The sequence below is a fragment of the Triticum aestivum genome, chromosome 4A, assembly GCF_018294505.1.
Source record: "Triticum aestivum cultivar Chinese Spring chromosome 4A, IWGSC CS RefSeq v2.1, whole genome shotgun sequence".
Classification (NCBI taxonomy): Eukaryota; Viridiplantae; Streptophyta; class Magnoliopsida; order Poales; family Poaceae; genus Triticum; species Triticum aestivum.
The window spans coordinates 356788025-356806376 of record NC_057803.1 but is presented as its reverse complement, the minus strand read 5'-3'; the positions used below and the strand labels follow the sequence as shown (position 1 = coordinate 356806376).

The 18352-nt window shown below is 47.8% G+C and overlaps 1 protein-coding gene across 2 annotated transcripts; it reads left to right on the top strand.

The window, feature by feature from the left end:
- The first annotated feature begins 1003 nt into the window (after window positions 1-1003).
- Window positions 1004-17490, top strand: LOC100192156 (probable WRKY transcription factor 4). Of its 2 annotated transcripts, XM_044507802.1 has the most exons (5): window positions 1004-1420; window positions 14651-15366; window positions 15446-15568; window positions 15862-15942; window positions 16723-17490. In XM_044507802.1, exons 1-5 carry the CDS (start codon window positions 1082-1084, stop codon window positions 17009-17011), a joined length of 1548 nt encoding a protein of 515 aa, XP_044363737.1. In that variant the 5' UTR covers window positions 1004-1081; the 3' UTR covers window positions 17012-17490. The 2 variants fall into 2 exon arrangements, with proteins under 2 accessions (XP_044363737.1, XP_044363736.1); XM_044507801.1 differs by lacking the exon at window positions 15862-15942 and having other exon boundaries at window positions 1005-1420.
- The last annotated feature ends 862 nt before the right edge of the window (window positions 17491-18352 follow it).

Genomic DNA, 18352 nt, shown 5'->3' with positions numbered 1-18352 from the left:
TCAACACAACCTCCCTCTGACCTCGATGTGCTGCAATTCTTCAGGGCATCCACCACATAGGTTGTTGGCAATGGCACCTCCTGGCGTTCCTAGATCGACCCTTGATGGGAACTCCATCTCCAACCTTGTGCCGACCCTGATTACCATGGTGCCATGCCGGCGTAGACGTACGCGCTAGGTCATGCAGGCTCTTCAAGATTGCACTTGGATTCTCGACATCCAAAGAGTGCTAGGACCGGCGGCCACCATCAAGTATAGCGACTTATGGCACCGCCTACAACATGTATTTCTCACCCCAAGACCTGGTGTGATATGTTGGGGTTGGACGGAGAACGAGATCTATCCGACGACATTGTGCTACCAAGCGCTTGGGCTCTTCTGTTTCCGAGCATTGGCGGCTGATTTGGAAGACTTGGACTCCCCTCTCGGTAAAGTTCTTTCTTTGGTTGGCATCCCTAAACTGGTGTTGGTCCGCCGATCGCCTGGCCCGCCGAGGCCTACCCCACGAGCCAGCCTGCGTTCTTTATTCGTAGGAACATGAGACACTGGCTGCGTCTTTGCTAGAGTGGTTCGGCAGGAAATCCTCTCATGGCACTGCCCTCAAGTTACCCCGTCGGACCGATCCTTAGACTTCTTCGACAGGTGGACTTTGACCATTGACGCTACCCCAACACCCCTACGTCCCTTTATCGCCGCGCTCACTGCATGATCCATTTGGCGACACCACAACGCCATCATCTCTGAAAAGATCACGCCATCATTTTTCACCCTTATCAACGCGGTCAAGAAGGGGGTTTGCTTTTGGGCTATATAGAGCCAAATGATTAAGGCTAGTTATTTGCTCTCCCGTATCAATGCAATGATGCTCTCTATTCGCGAAAAGTGTTGTTCTGTCTAAAAAAAGAGGTTGTATTGCAAAAAAAAAAAAAAAAACTAAAAAAAAGAGAGACGATCAAGAGGTCGTTCCTTTCTGAAAAGAGGCGTCTCCCCTAAAGCCGTGGACTCGCCGTATCTTTGGTTCCCCACAAACGCCGCAAAAAGACCCCTCCGCAAGTGCTCCCCCCACCATCTCTCCTTCCTCATGGCGGCACACGAGGCCTCTGCCGGCGGCGGCGAGGGCGCGCGCTGCACTCCTCCGCGCCCCGCGCTCTCGCTGCCCCCGCGCTCCGCCGTCGAATCCTTCTTCGCCTCTGGCGCCACCGCCGCCTCCTTCGCCGAGACCAGCCCCGGCCCGTTCACCCTCGCCGCCGCGCTCTTCCCGGATATGCCCTCCTCGGCCTTCCACGGCTCCTTCACCCAGCTCCTTGCCGGCGCCATGGGCTCCCCAGCCGCACCCCCTTCCCCTCCCTCACCGTTCGCCGTGCCACCGGGGCTCAGCCCCACCGCTCTCCTCGGCCCCCCTTCGCTCTTCTCCCCTACGGTAACTCCTCCAGCCTTACTATACTTGCTCCTGCACCAGTGCTTGCCGTTGCTTAGGTTTCCAGCTCGTGCGTTAAGAGTGCTAGTTTGTTAAAGTTGCAGATACTATCCTGCTACTTTCAACTCGTACTGCGTACTTTTTACTAGATAGTAGTACAATGATAGTGCCTGGACTGGGTAGTAGTGACGAGATTGGGGCGTAGAACCATCAAGGAGGGGTAAGAGTGCTGTAACTCAGTGTTTAGTTGTGCACTCATGCAGGATGTGATGGATTGCTCTAGACCCTTAGCAATTGTGTTGTGGAAAATGTGTTATGAAGTCTAATTTTTCTTCGAAAAGAGGGGGACTCCCTTGACCTTGCGCCCAGAGAGCCTCATATGCACTTGGTTAAGCGCATTCTCCGGTACATCAAGGGCACCCCCGACCTCAACTTTCACCTCTCGAGCTCCTCCTCCGCAGCACTTACAACATACTCTGACGTCGATTGTGCTGGGTGCCCTGACACCTAACGATCTACGTCTGGCTACTGCATCTATCTTGGTGGCAACCTTGTCTCTTGGTCGTCTAAATGACAAATCACTGTGTCTCGCTCCAGTGCCGAGGCGGAGTATCGCGCGGTTGCTCATGTTGTTGTTGAGTGTTGTTGGATCCGTCAGCTCCTTGGGGAGCTCCATCACCTCTGACGTCTACGACAGTTGTCTTCTGTGACAACGTTTAGTACTGTCTAAATGGCCTCTAATCCGGTCCAGCATCGTCGTACCAAGCACATTGAGATTGATATCCACTTCGTCCGAGAGAAGGTGTCGCTTGGTGAGGTCTGGGTCCTTCATGTGCCATCCTCGCATCAGTACGCTGACATTATGACAAAAGGATTGCCCTCACAACTCTTCTCTGAGTTTCGCTCTAGCTTATGCTTGCTTCCGTGCGACGCACAAGCTAAGGGGGGGGGGGGGGGTGTTAACGTATTCCTTTTGTCTGTATTTCATGTAATAGGAAACTAGCACAATATCCCACCAAATATTGTTGTATGATTCGGTTGAGGATTTGCTTTGATTCACCTTGATTACCAAGGCATGTAATCCTATATATTGTGAACACAAGGGCTGCCCCAAGTGTGGCGTGAATCACACAATCCTACTTTGTTTCTATTTACAATGGGCTTTGAGCTGTAAGGTGGGGGTGCGAAGTGGCCTAGATTGATGTTAGGGGCAGCTGTGGCTTGTAAGGAGATGGCTGGAGGTGGTAAAATGGGGATCACGCCTAGTGGTGGTTGGCAATAATCGGCACATGGTTGTGTAGCGACGACAGGCAGGCGATGTAAGCCAGGAAAGCGAGGGGGTGGTGAGGGCAATCTGCCCAGCGGGTAGAGGTTTGTCAGCCGCGCTTATGGCGATTCCCTTGCTGGAGAGGGGGGCGGGGGTGCTGTTGGAGAGGGGAAGCACTGGCACGTCTTTGCTGGGGAGGAGGGCCTGGGATGTGGAGGTGGCGTCATAGGCGGCAACTACAGCCGCAAAATCGGGTGGCAGGGGCATGGTCGGCAGCCGTTGCACAAGCAGCACTGCACCAGCCCGGTGAGGAGCGCCTGGTCCGCCCTTCGTTGGCATGTGAAGGTCTCCAATTGCTTCATGACGACCTTCATATGCTCCACAACCTTGATCTTGATTTCTTTGGCTCTAATACCAAATTAGAAGGATCTACTACTGAAATAACCCTAATTACTGAAAAGTTGAGGGGTCGGCCCTTTTATATACTACACAAGACTTGACAAACAAAACGGTAAATCTATTCAAACACTGACACGGTCTCTAAACTAGCTGGACTCTTTCCTAACAAAGTTGCTTACTCAACTAGGACTCTAATTAGTCATAAGATTACACGTTTGATGGACTGCCCATAACAGGCTATTTGGAGAAAATGTTGCATTAAAAAACAGCAAGTACTTGAAAACCTGTTGGAGCCGGATCGAGTAGAGAGAGAGAGAGAGAGAGAGAGGTTGTGCAACTCGTTTCTCATTATCTGGAGGTTACACAGTTTATATACATACACGGCTCAACAGAAAGAACTCAACGCAAGGCCTGAAAACTAGCCATATACAAGGCCCACTAACACACGACTAACACGTTAGCTAACAAAACCCAAACAAAAAAAGTCAAAAATTCAATCTCTTTTACAACATCGACAAGGAATATAATTACAAAGTTAAGTATGGTATTCTAGGCACAAAGATAAATTTGTTGGTTTGGCGTGTATGGATTCATCCCTCCACTATATTGTGTTCTGGACGGTTTGAGGAAACCGGGTTTGAACACCCAAAGATACAGAGAATGCAAAACAAAAGTCATGAGTGTAGGGCATAAAGAACCTGATGTGGAGTATCCCATGAGCATCACCATGAACCCATCATCAACCCCACAAGCTCCTAGTGAATCGATGACAACAGCTCATGCATGCGCCATTCAAACCGAGGTGACATCTCTCCTACTTGAGTTCCTTATGAATTTGGATGAGGCATGGGTTCTGAATATATTGACGACAGCTCATGCATGCTATGTACGCTTGCGTACGAATACATGGACCCAAGAGAAACAAGGAAGGATGTCCAAATCCCAAGCAAGGAGCAGAGGCTCAAAGAAGAAGAGAAAGAAGCAAATCAGTGCAAATTTTGCACTACCGGATAGTCCGGTCGGCTGACCGGACAGTCGAGTGAGCGATGGCCCCACGGCCTCATCCCTCTGGAGCGACCAGACAGTCAACCAGACTATCTGGTCCGACCAACCACTGTCTTGTCCGGACGACGAGACTGTTCGGTCAACATTGGCATCTGCAATCAGACACGCCGACTTCCGCCACCAGATTGTCTGGTCTCACGAAACAAGCCTCTCTAGTCCAACGCTGAGACCTCTGAAGAGTTGCACCACCAGATTGTGCAGTCCTACCCGACCAGACTGTCCGGTAGTTCTCTCTGCGCCTGGACTATAAATACATGTACTCCTCTTATATCTAGGGTTAGCAAAGTAGAAACTAAATCTTGAGAACTTTGCTCAATATACCCTCTCCCTTGGACATTAAGACCTCTTACCGGAGAAGAATCCATTGGATTACAAGATTTTTTACAGGAGAAAGTTCCTTCAGATTACAAGACCTCCATATCCTTAGGAAGAACTATCTCCCATCTCCCCTAGAGATTTGGAAGAGCTACCCTAGTTATCTTTTCCTTCGTTGTTGTTTGGATCTTGCAGTGTATCGTACTTGTCATGTGTTTTGAGTAAATTCGTTGTAGTGAGTCCTTGTGAGTGTTCTCTTGAATGTTCCTCCGTTGTTCTTCGTGTTCAATGCAGTCGACCTCCAATTCATGAAGATCGGGCCACCCATGCGGTTTGCCTTGTAAATGAACCTATATCCACTCAAGTAATGCACAAGGACAAAGGGATAATTTTCCTAGGGTTATTCAGTAATATACATGTGCCATACATTTGCGCCATTTTCCAAACATTTTGATGGTCCATAGCATCAAAAAAGAGTTTGTCATCCTTTTTCAGAATATGCAGGGCATTGTGTTTCTTTCATTGAGTATTTTTCAAAGGAGTATCAATCCCCGATTTTTGTCACGCATTGTAATGCACTCATACACCAAATTTCCATAAATGCTAAGCAGCACCAGTTGTCCATGGACTAAGACAATCACCCTGCTGTTTACTTGTGTTCGCAAGAATCCAGTGTCAAATTATTAGTGCATAAATCACACCCAATGCTACAAAAAAATATTTTGAAGTGCCGGCAAAGAAATTGTTTGACTTGGCTTCTTAAGGGGTTAAGACTTAAGAACCCACTTCAGTGGCTGCATAACCCTGTCAATAAGTGCAAACCTGCAAATTACTAAAGAATAGTCCAAACCATTTCCTTCTTTGCTAGTGTAAATAGCTCCAAGCATGTATTTCTTACCATGCTGTATCGCAAATCAACCTTTTGCATGTAAGAAATAAGCTCTTAAGAATGGGTATGTACTTTTGTTGTACTTTCTAGTATAACTGAATGGGATGATCTTCGTAAAGGTTCCATAGGCACCCATTTCCATGTAAATATAAAACCGGAAGCTGGTTGCTCCCTTACCGTCTACTGATTTACAGAATATTAACTCAATGATGGTAACCCTAATAGAATCAATTCTGTGACAATCAATAACATTTTCATAATTTATACTGAACTCATTTTGCAGCATCCATGTCTTCTGGTGACTGTTTAATGGAGAAAGAACTACAGTGATATAACGTGATTGTGATATAGTCCCTCCGTTCCAAATTACTCGTCGTGGTTTTAGTTCAAATTTGAACTTAAACCATGACAAGTAATTTGGAAGGAAGGGAGTAGTATGAATACACGGCAGCGACAAAGCATAGACACATTAGCCCACTTTTACCAGCCCAGTCTAGACAATAAGAAAGGATAGCTACATCAAAGTGTATGAAGCTCAGTTTTTTGGAAATGCAGCTGATCCAGATTATCAATTGTGAGTACTAGCTAGGGACTCCACTAGACTTCATATAACAAATTGAAAAATTAAAATATTTATCTAGTACCTTGAGTCCTTGACCAGCAGGTCATCCTGACCAAAGATACTTGAAAAACAAATTAGCGGGATGCACCAAGTGTTGCTTCCGTGGCAATGAAGAGTCGATTCAGCATCTATTTCTTCATTTGCCCACTTGGCACTTGCTAAGTTACTATGGCAATCGATCCATATAGCCTTTTTCTTTGCTTTTTGAGCAATCGTATTTTTTCATTGCCCACTTGGCACTTGCTAAGTTACTATGTCAACCACTTTTTCTTTGCTTTTTGTGCAGCCATATGTGACATGTTATGTAAGTTGATCTTGTTTGACCTTCGATGACAATAATTAATAAAAAGGTTGTGTGCATCACTCAATGCAGAATGCATGTATAAACATGCCTGATGAACGGCATGTGAGATATCCGGTCGCGTGAGCGTCAAATACTGTAAGGCACCGGCGTAGCTCTGATACTTGGTGGGATCAAAGAGAAGAGGACCATCTTGAGCTGAAAGCTTGCACTTAGTGTCGATGAGAGTGGCAAAGGGGTTACAATCAACCATGCCAGCGCGGTGAAGTAGCTCCAACGCATACTGTCGCTGAGGGAGGACCATGCCCAAGGATGCCTGAGTGATGGACATGCCAAGGAAGAATGACAAGGCACCGAGGTCTGTCATGGCGAACTTTGGGTGAGCTGCTGTGTCAGGTGACGTAAAAGTAGATCCGTCGAGGTAGTGAGGACAATGTCGTCCACATACAATAGTGATAAGCAAGATCGGTGCTGTGCCTGTAGATGAAGAGGGATACACCCGACTTGGCGGCGACGAAGCCAAGCCGATGTGCAAAGAGAGCGAATCGCTGGTACCAAGCGTGCGAAGCCTGCTTAAGACTGTAGAGAGACTTGTGTAGGCGACACACATAGTCCGGGAGCGAGCGTCAACAAAACCGGGATGCTGCTGGCAGCAGACCTTGTCAAGATTGCCATGAAGGCATTCTTGATGTCGAGCTGCTGGATCAACCACGACCGAGAGACCGCAAGGCTGGGGATGATGCGAATCGTGGCAGGCTTGACAATGGGGCTGAATGTCTCATCGAAATCAATGCCCTGTTGTTGGGAATAGCCTTGTACCACCCATCGAGCCTTATACCAGGCAAGGCTGCCATCCGAGTGGAACTTGCGTTTGAATATCCACTTCCTTGAAACAACATGAGCATGAGGAGGACGTGGAACAAGAGACCATGTCCTGTTAGTGACAAGAGCATCAAATTCCTCGGTCATAGTACGACGCCAGTGTGGGTCATGGAGTGCACCCCGGTATGTTTTTGGAATAGTAGAGGGAGTGGAGTGAGTAACCGAGAGATTAAGAGGTCGACGGGCTGGAAGAGGCCACGCTTAGCACGAGTGACCATGGTGTGGGTATTGGACGGGGATGGCGGCTGGTGAACCACGACCGTCGGGGAGGAGTCCGTGGACACTGAGGAAGGGGAGGGCATCGGGCCAGGCGGAACTGCATGCGTGGTCGCGGGCGAGGAGAGAGTCAGCGACCCAGGAGAGACGCTGGATTGGTCCGACGTAGGGGTGGATGGGGAGCCGTGCATGGCGGGTTACGGGTGCGTGGGAAAGCCAGGCGGGTGGCTGGGCGGGGAGGGCGCAGAAGAGCCAGGCGACGGGGTGTGGGCTGGTTGGGAGTGGGTTCGGGCCGGCGGGGATGACGCTGGTGGGGTTCGGGTGGGTGAGTTGGGGGGTGTGGCATGCGTATGCATGTTGGGTAGATTAAGGTTTGATGGTGTGTTGCGTGGCGGCCATGTCCAGCAGGAAATCAAGCACGACCAGGGGGTTGGTGGGGCAATCAGTTGAGTAGGAGAATGGAAAGACAGTCTTGTCGAAGGTGACATGGCGAGAGATAATGACCACGTGTAGAGATATCTAGGCAACAATAACCCTTGTGATTGGACGGGTATCCTAGGAAGACGCAAGCAGTGGACTGAGGAGCGAGTTATGCTTGGCCGTAGCGGATTGGTTGGGATAGCAGAGGCAACCAAAGACATGGAGAGTGGCATAATTTGGTTTTGTGACATAGAGACGAACGTAGGGAATTGAAAAACCAATGTATTGTGAGGGGTGTATACTGACAAGGTATGTTGCTGTGGCGAGAGCCTTCGCCCAGTAGGTGGGCGGCATGGAGGACTGGAAGAGGAGAGTGCGAGTGACGTCGTTGATCGTGCAGATGGCATGTTTGGCCTTGCCGTTTTGGGCGGATGTGTAGGGGCACGAAAAACGGAGGTGAATACCATGAGTAGAGAAGGAGGTGGTTGTGGAGTTGATAAACTCGGTCCCGTTGTCGGCTTGCATGTCTACAAGAGGACGTGAAAATTGTGTGTGAGTGTAGGCAACAAAGTTAAGAAGAATAGGCGCGGTGTCGGACTTTCTCTGGAGAGGAAAGGTCCACATAAAATGAGAAAAATCGTCAACAATAACAAGATAGTACTTGAAACTGGAATTACTCAAAATTGGAGAAGTCCAAAGATCACAATGGATCAACTTAAATGGTTCGACGCTTATTTGAGGTAGACCTAGTGAACGGCAAGCGCACGTGTTTGCCAAGTTGACAAGCATGACAAATATGCGAGGTTGCCTTATTACATGCAAGGAGTTCTTATGAAGTTGGGACATAGAGTCGCGTCCCGGATGACCTAAGCGACGGTGCCAAAGCTCGGTGGAGGTGGTGGAGAGGAGTCCATGGGCGTGGTGGTGGATGACCGATGATGGGAAGACGTAGAGGTCGCCGAGACTATTGCAGCGAAGAATCATGGCCTTGGTGCGAAGATCAACAACAACAACAACAACAAAGCCTTTAGTCCCAAACAAGTTGGGGTAGGCTAGAGGTGAAACCCATAAGATCTCGCAACCAACTCATGGCTCTGGCACATGGATAGCAAGCTTCCACGCACCCCTGTCCATAGCTAGCTCTTTGGTGATACTCCAATCCTTCAGGTCTCTCTTAACGGACTCCTCCCATGTCAAATTCGGTCTACCCCGCCCTCTCTTGACATTCTCCGCACGCTTTAGCCGTCCACTATGCACCGGAGCTTCTGGAGGCCTGCGCTGAATATGCCCAAACCATCTCAGACAATGTTGGACAAGCTTCTCTTCAATTGGTGCTACCCCAACTCTATCTCGTATATCATCATTCCGGACTCGATCCTTCCTCGTGTGGCCACACATCCATCTCAACATACGCCTCTTCGCCACACCTAACTGTTGAACATGTCGCCTTTTAGTCGGCCAACACTCAACGCCATACAACATTGCGGGTCGAATCGCCGTCCTGTAGAACTTGCCTTTTAGCTTTTGTGGCACTCTCTTGTCACAGAGAATGCCAGAAGCTTGGCGCCACTTCATCCATCGGCTTTGATTCGATGGTTCACATCTTCATCAATACCCCCATCCTCCTGCAGCATTGACCCCAAATACCGAAAGGTGTCCTTCTGAGGTACCACCTGGCCATCAAGGCTAACCTCCTCCTCACACCTAGTAGTACTGAAACCGCACATCATGTACTCGGTTTTAGTTCTACTAAGCCTAAACCCTTTCGATTCCAAGGTTTGTCTCCATAACTCTAACTTCTTATTTACCCCCGTCCGACTATCGTCAACTAGCACCACATCATCCGCAAAGAGCATACACCATGGGATATCTCCTTGTATATCCCTTGTGACCTCATCCATCACCAATGCAAAAAGATAAGGGCTCAAAGCTGACCCCTGATGCAGTCCTATCTTAATCGGGAAGTCATCAGTGTCGACATCACTTGTTCGAACACTTGTCACAACATTATCGTACATGTCCTTGATGAGGGTAATGTACTTTGCTGGGACTTTGTGTTTCTCCAAGGCCCACCACATGACATTCCGCGGTATCTTATCATAGGCCTTCTCCAAGTCAATGAACACCATATGCAAGTCCTTCTTTTGCTCCCTATATCTCTCCATAAGTTGTCGTACCAAGAAAATGGCTTCCATGGTCGACCTCCCAGGCATGAAACCAAACTGATTTTTGGTCACGCTTGTCATTCTTCTTAAGCGGTGCTCAATGACTCTCTCCCATAGCTTCATTGTATGGCTCATCAGCTTAATTCCACGATAATTAGTACAACTCTGAACATCCCCCTTGTTCTTGAAGATTGGTACTAATATACTCCGTCTCCATTCTTCTGGCATCTTGTTTGCCCGAAAAATGAGGTTGAAAAGCTTGGTTAGCCATACTATCGCTATGTCCCTGAGACCTTTCCACACCTCAATGGGGATACAATCAGGGCCCATTGCCTTGCCTCCTTTCATCCTTTTTAAAGCCTCCTTGACCTCAGACTCCTGGATTCGCCGCACAAAACGCATGCTGGTCTCATCAAAGGAGTCGTCCAGTTCAATGGTAGAACTCTCATTCTCCCCATTGAACAGCTTGTCGAAGTACTCCCGCCATCTATGCTTAATCTCCTCGTCCTTCACCAAGAGTTGGCCTGCTCCGTCCTTGATGCATTTGACTTGGCCAATATCCCTCGTCTTCCTCTCTCGGATCTTGGCCATCTTATAGATGTCCCTTTCACCTTCCTTCGTGCCTAATCGTTGGTAGAGGTCCTCATATGCCCGACCCCTTGCTTCACCAACAGCTCGCTTTGCGGCCTTCTTCGCCATCTTGTACTTCTCTATATTGTCTGCACTCCTATCCAGGTATAGGCGTTTGAAGCAATCTTTCTTCTCTTTAATCGCCTTCTGGACATCATCATTCCACCACCAGGTATCCTTATCTTCGCTTCTCCTTCCCCTGGACACTCCAAGCTCCTTCGAGGCCACCTTACGAATGCAAGTCGCCATCTTCGTCCACACATTGTTCGCATCTCCTCCTTCCTCCCAAGGGCCCTCCTTAATGACCCTCTCCTTGAACGCTTGAGCTACCTCCCCCTTGGTGCGAAGATCCTTCACAGAAAAACCGAGGGGGTCAAACTCGATAGAACAGAGATTATCAATGGTGAAGCGACGGATGGAAAGTAAATTCTTGACGATATGAGGAATGAGTAAAACATTACGAAGGAAAAGAGAACGAGTTGAAGCGGGTATAGAGGTGTGTCCACTGTGAGATATGGGCAAGGTGGAGCCATTACCCACGGTGACAACAGAGGAGGAGGGAGAGTGTGTGAGATGTTGAATCATACCAGGGTCGGAGGCCATGTGCGCTGTGGCTCTGGAGTCCATTACCCATTAACCCACTGTCGATGGAGTCAGAGGCATTGTTTATTGCAGCGAGGAGGGTGGAGCAGTCCCACATCGGAGTGCCGCCGTAGGCAGGAGTGGGCGGCGTGTTGGTGCCGAAAGCCTGACCGTGCAGCGGGGTGAGGTAAAGGCCTGGGCCGGCGGAAGGACTGGGGGTCGCGGCTCGAGGAGGCTTAGCACCGGCGTTGGGCCTCGCTGTCGGGGGCGCCTGAAGCAGCTGCTGGGCCTACCTCGTATAGGGATTGAAGCAGACCCAGGGACCAACAAACGAGGGCACCCCGCGCTGGAAGTTCCCGTCGTGGGAGTTGGAGCGGCCGCCGCCGCCGTTCCCGCCGCCGGAGCCCTTCTTCTACCAGTTGCCGCTGTTGCGGTGTCCGCCGGAGGAGCTGCCCCCGGAGGTGTTGCCATACCAAGGGCCGTCGTTGCCGTGCTGAGTGCCGTTGCCACGGTCAGGTGCGCGGTGGTGACGAGAGGAGGCAGAGCCGCTGGCGCCATGGGGAGGCGCACCACCATAGAGTGCCGTCTGGTGTCCTATCGCGACGGAATTTGCAAGCTGGGTCTCGCGGAGGGTCAACGACGACCTCGTCTGGCTAAACGAGGGAAGGGGGTTCTGCATGGTGACAATTGTCGTGATGTCTAAGAAGCGTGGATTGAGGCCACAAAGGCAATTGAGGACAAGCGTCTGGTCGGAGATGGGGGTGCCAACGTCGCTTAGGGCGTCGGAGAGTGCCTTCAGACGGTGGCAGTAGGCGGTGATGGAGAGCTCGCCCTGGACGAGGCCGCGGAACTCTGCCTCAAAACGGTGCGGGTCATCTGATTATCAAGAAAAAGGTTGGTGATGAATGTCCAAGCTTCTTGCGATGTTTGGTCCTCCGCCATGATTATGTCGAGTATCTCGTCTGAGATGGACCCATAGAGCCACGAGCAGACAATATAGTCCTCCCGAACCCAGTCCGCAGTGTGGTCCGCCTCGGCAGTGGCGGTGTTGACGTGGAAGAGCAGATCGTACTTGCCGAGAAGCACGCGGATGAGCATCCTCCGCTTGGTGGAGTTGGAGGCGTGGAGGTCCAGTGTCACATGGACATGGGTGCGGACACTCGCGACGTTGGCGGCGGGGGACGCAGCGGCGAGCATGACGGCAGTGACCAGGGCGCCGTTGGTGGAGTTCATTGAGGCGGGGAGGGTTGAGGAGGCGAGGGAGGAGCTGGTGTTGGGGGTGGTGGACATGGCTGGACGGCACTGCGAGGGGGCAGGGAGCAAGCGGGGCGATCAGGGAGGATCGTAGGTAGTCTGATACCAATAAACAAAGTAGGATTGTGTGATTCACGCCACACTTGGCACGGCCCTTGTATTCACAATATATAGGATTACATGCCTTGGTAGTCAACCGAATCATACAACAATATTCGGTGGGATATTGTGCTAGTTTCCTATTACATGAAATACAGACAAAAGGAATACTTTAACATAAATCCCTACCCAATTTTGCTGCCCACCAACCAGCAGCAGCCCTGCCATCAGCAGATTTACCAGCAGCAACAACAACAGATTGCCGCTGTAGAAATATATTGCCTGCCTCTTCATCAACTCGGACTTTTGGATGAGTTGGCTGGAGCATGAATTCAATATGTATCAGAGCCAAGAGGTCTCAAGTTCAAGACCCTGCCAATGCAGTATGAAAAAAGAAAGATTCTGTGGCCTACATCGATTGCACGTCTAAGGACTAAAATAGCCTAGACGTGAGGGAGAGTGTTCAAATATATTGCCTGCCTCTCTTCATCAGTTCGGACTTTTGGATGAGTTGGCTGGAGCATGAATTCAATAGCCGCCGCCTTCATGACCCCACCTGCCAACCGATTTCATATGTTGTTATGGTTGTGGTCCCCTCCACAACCCATCTATGGATCCACCTCTCCCATCACCTTGGCTTAGGTTAGGTTCCGGCGTGCCCTGCTTCCACAAGCTTGACTTCCCAACATAGGATGGTTTGGTCGATCCTGTTGGTTGGCTTAATATGTGTGAGCAGTTTTTTCGTGGACAGCGCATGGACGAGGCCGACAAGGTTTAGACTGCAGCCTACCATTTCACCAATGATGCTCAATTTTGGTACTTACAGCTCGAGCGTGATTCTGGCATGCCGACATGGGAGCAAGGAGGCTTGTCACGTTCAGTTTGGGCTGTCACTTTGCGCAAATCCCTTGGGCGAGCTGGCATGTCTGCCGTTCACTTCCTCGGTAGCAGACTACACCAGCAGGTTTGTAGCGCTCGTGTGCCGCAACAATGAGCTATTAACACCATCCCAACAACGGTTTCTGTACACAGCAAGGCTGCCCGGTGATCTTTGCATTGACGTCGAGCTTCAACGACCATCTGACCTCCACACGGCCATCTCCTTCCCCAAGGCCTATGAGCAGCGGCATTTTCCTCCAATATTACTACACCAGGCTTCTGGGACTAGGCCCTTGTGCCCGTCCAATCGTCCTCCTGTCAGTGCAGCTACAGTACCTTCCCCGCCAGCACCACTAGCATCTGTTTTGCCATCAACCACTCCAGAGTGAATCCCGCCATGGCAGATTCGGCACCTGACTCCAGCTGAGTTGGAAGAACGTTGTCGTCGGGGCCTTTGCTTCAACTGCGGCAAGATATATGTTCAGGGTCACCGTTGTGTGTGGCTCTTCTTCATCAAGTCTGATGACTGGTAGCACCCAAGGCCCCCTAGGAGGCAATTGTGACAACCTACAGCTTGCGGACAAGCTGTTTTTCAAGGAAGGGAGAGATGTTATGTGGGCCAGCCATAAAAAATGGAGTCTGAGACCTTAATTAGAGTCCTAGTTGATGAATAAACTTTGTTAGAAAAGGGTCCAGTAAGTTTAGAGATCGTATTATAGTTTGAATAGATTTACCGGCTTGTCGGTCAAGTATTCTATACTATATAAGGGGGCCGACCCATCTCAACAAAGCAGAGACACTTTTATCTACTTCTCAGTAATTAGGGTTGTCAGTAGTAGATCCTTTCATACCTGTACTGATTGCTTATTTGTAGTGGTTTTAGACAGATGGTGTACAGAAATAGCAAGAACTATGTCAAAAACTAAGTGTTAACTTACTCCTTGTGTGTTCGTGAAGCTAAAATGGCAAGTAATTCTGACCAAATGCTGTATTATTGTATTTTAAATAATGTGAAGTAATGGCAATGATGCTAGGTTTTGTGTTTTTGTCTTGAGTTTTCTTGCACATCATTCACTGTGTTTATTTCTGGCGCTACTTATTAGATATTACATCGGCAGATGAAGATCTGTTCATGTCTGAACTTATAGATAATATATATAGCTGTGTGCATCAATTGATGTAGAGGCCGGGGGTTCTTCCCACTTTTCTTTTTGAAAAAAAAGAGATGTTAATAATTTATTTCTACAGGCAAATTTTGAAATGTCCCATCAGCAAGCGTTAGCCCAAGTAACAGCACAAGCAGTCCATTCTCAGTATACTGTAGGCAGTCAAGCAGATTACTCACTCCCTTTCTCATCGGCAACAACATCAGCTTTGACATCACAGTTCATCAACTCTTCTGCAAATGTGACATCAATGAAGGAGACAGCAACTCTGCCACTGCATACAGTTAATGATAACCTTAAGTCAAATGAGGTTTCACAAGGATTCCAAACTTCGGCCCTCACCGTGGATAAACCTGCTGATGATGGGTACAATTGGCGAAAGTATGGCCAGAAGGCAGTTAAGGGTGGAGAATATCCAAGGAGCTACTATAAATGCACCCAGGCGAGCTGTCCAGTTAAGAAGAAAGTGGAGCACTCAGCATATGGACAGATTACTCAAATAATTTATAGAGGCCAGCATAACCACCAGCGTCCACCAAAAAGGAGGTCCAAAGATGGTGGCAATTTACTAAATGAAGATGATTTCCCTGAGAACAGAGACGCTTTGACTCGATCAGAACCGGGCTCTCAAGATCATTCTGGAAAAGTTGAGGTATCAAATGATGGCATCACAGGGCCTTCAGTGTCTAAGAGGAGAGGCGGAGGTGATCAATCGTCTGGCTCAAGTGATACAGAGGAGGACAATGATGAAGCAGGTGATGACAATGGAGATGCTGGTATTGTGAATGCAAACAAAAGGTGGTTCATGTAGTGAATACAATTTTGTCAGTAGTATTTTTTGAAGCTTCAATCTATAAATGCTAGTTTCACTGGACAGGCATGTGCCGGCCCCAGCTCAAAGAATCATCGTGCAAACAACCAGTGAAATTGATCTTTTGGATGATGGCTACCGGTGGCGCAAGTACGGGCAGAAAGTGGTAAAAGGGAATCCTCATCCAAGGTAATCCTTCTGTTGCCCTCTATCTTTATCCGTTCTGCTCTGAGTCTCCGCTTGCACATTGGACCATATTGGGACCAACTCTAGATAACGCCACATTTTCCTGCATCTCTATGTAATTTATTACTAACTATGAAGAAGACTACTGTTTGTTAGTTGTAGACACAGAATATATGTAAACCTTCCACTGGAATAAGATCTTTTGGAACTTCTTATTGGCATTGGAGGACTTGAATCTTAATTTTCAGAATGGTGTTTGAAAAAGTGAATTTTAGCTTTCATTTAAAATTGATAAGCTTTCATCCTGGACATTTGGATCTTTCTCACCTCCACACCCCTTGCGTCATTCTGGTTGTCAAGGGCAGAGGGGTTGGGAGGTGAGCAAATGTCCCTTGCGCATTCTGGTTGTCGGCAGAGGGGCTGGGAGGTGAGCAAATGTCCTTCTCAAGTGATAGCTAGGAGGGCAATGATGAACTTACTGGAGATAGTGGAACTCATACTGTTGTCAGAATTATCAAACATACATGTATGAAGCTCTGATTAACCATGACTACTTGATAATACTCCCTCCGTTCCTAAATATTTGTCCTTTTAGAGATTTCAAATGGACTACCACATACGGATGTATATAGACATGTTTTAGAGTGTAGATTCACTCATTTTGCTCCGTATATAGTCACTTGTTGAAATCTCTAGAAAGACAAATATTTAGGAACGGAGGGAGTACTATTGATTGGGTGGACAATTTTGCTTCTGCACGGAGTTGCAACAGATTTAAGTCGTAGCTCAAAATTTCAAACAGATAAGACTTCTAGACATACAGACAACCACAAGGTTTAGTTTTAAGCACAGAAAATAATCAAATGAACCATGCTGCTGATTAGTCAGAGATTGAATGAATAATCCCTTGCGTATGCTACCTGCCTGTTCCCTTTATTCGGTTGAATTATTTTTATGGCATAGTCTGTTTGACTTGCTTGTTTGGCGATATACAGAACATTTGATTTGATTTTTTTGCTATGGTTCTTTTGGGCAAGTTTGCTGCTGTCAAAATGATATCCAGCTAGCAGTTTGCACTGTTTAGTAATCCCCCCTTTTTTGTTGATCTCTTTCTGAAGTTATTCATGACATATTGACTCTAGTTGTGCACTGTATAGGAGTTACTACAAATGCACGTACCAGGGATGCGATGTAAAGAAGCATATCGAAAGATGTTCGCAAGACCCAACGGCGGTGATAACTACATATGAAGGCAAGCATAGCCATGATGTGCCAGCAGCTAGGAGCAGCGTGGCTGCTGCTGCCAGTGCCAATGCATCCTCTTCCATTAGCTTACTACATAGAGGGCAGAAGGCAGCATCCAGTAGCCAACGGGTGTTGCCCAGAGCAGCACTACATACATCAGATTCTTCCTTGCAGCTAAAAGAAGAAAATGAGATAACATAAATTTTGGAGTACGTAGCAAGGTAAATTATTCCAATATATTAGCCCATTTCTGGTTGCGCTGCTGCATTGGTTCAAATCGAGAGGAGGATATTCTTCCACGAGCCTTTGCTTGCACAGAGCCTGTGTTGCAGCATTGCATCTTGCATGCTGTACTCCCATTGGTTCTCGTACTGGTCTCTATTCCATGGAAAAACTGTAGGTGATGGAGGTCTTGTTGTTGCAAGTGTAAATGCTCGAGTTGTAGCTCTTACCTGATAGCCTCATTTGTACATATATCTCCGTAAGTGTCATCTGACAGGATGTATTAAAGTCTTAATTGATGAACAAGGCAATGGCCTTCCGTCAATCTCCTTTCAGTTTGTTGTCGCTGCGGAATGTGCCTCGGTGGACCTGAGGCCAAAGAAAGAATCAAAGTGGTCTGATGCTTGTGTCTCTTAAAAGCGTTATATTCTTTCAATGTGAGATGATGTTCTTGTTAATAGCGAGGTGCTTGTTGCGTCATTGTCAATCTTAAGATCTGTGGACTCGGTCTTTCGTAGATGCTCATATGGATATAATGTGTACGTTTATGTTCATACAGGTGAATTTATGGGTATGTGATCGTCTGAGTTTGTACTTTGATTCTTAAAAGAAATCCCCTATAAGGCGTATTTTGTTTGGTTATAAGTCTTTGGCAAATTAGTTTGTACTCCCTCCGTCTGAAAATACTTGTCACCAAATTAATAAAAGGGGATGTATCTAGATGTATTTTAGTTCAAGATACATCTTTTTTGTTCATATTGATAACAAGTATTTTCGGATGGAGGGAGTACCTTGTTAACGATGGTTTTATGTTCAAGTCCTACCGTCCACCTGCCACCTCTTTTAGGTAATTATAAGGGTGGTTGATGCAAGGAGAGTTATTCGGAGATGTTGCTCTTTGGAGGTGGTCGGCGTTGGTGAGAGGGGGCTTTGTGGCAGCCATTTTGCGAGTTGTATTGTATGCGTTCGATTCGGTGTGCTGTTTGCTTCTCATCAGTCTATAGTGGGAGCTTGCGGCCTAAATTCTTCTACTTTATCCCTAGTCTATGGTGGGAGCTTGCAGCCTAAATTCTTCTACTTTATCCCTGCCTTCAATAAAACTATGGCACACAATTTGGGTGCTCTAAAAAAGTAATATATATAGCGACTTTAATGTCAATAGATATTTATGTTTGTGAATCAATGCCATGTATAACAAGTATTAGCATGGTAATTATTGGTTAAAACTCAAAATACTATCTTGCGTTTTTAGAAAGACCGAGTAGCATGAAATTTTTGGGCATGGAGTTTTTGCTCCCGGGATGAACAGTAAAATGTCAA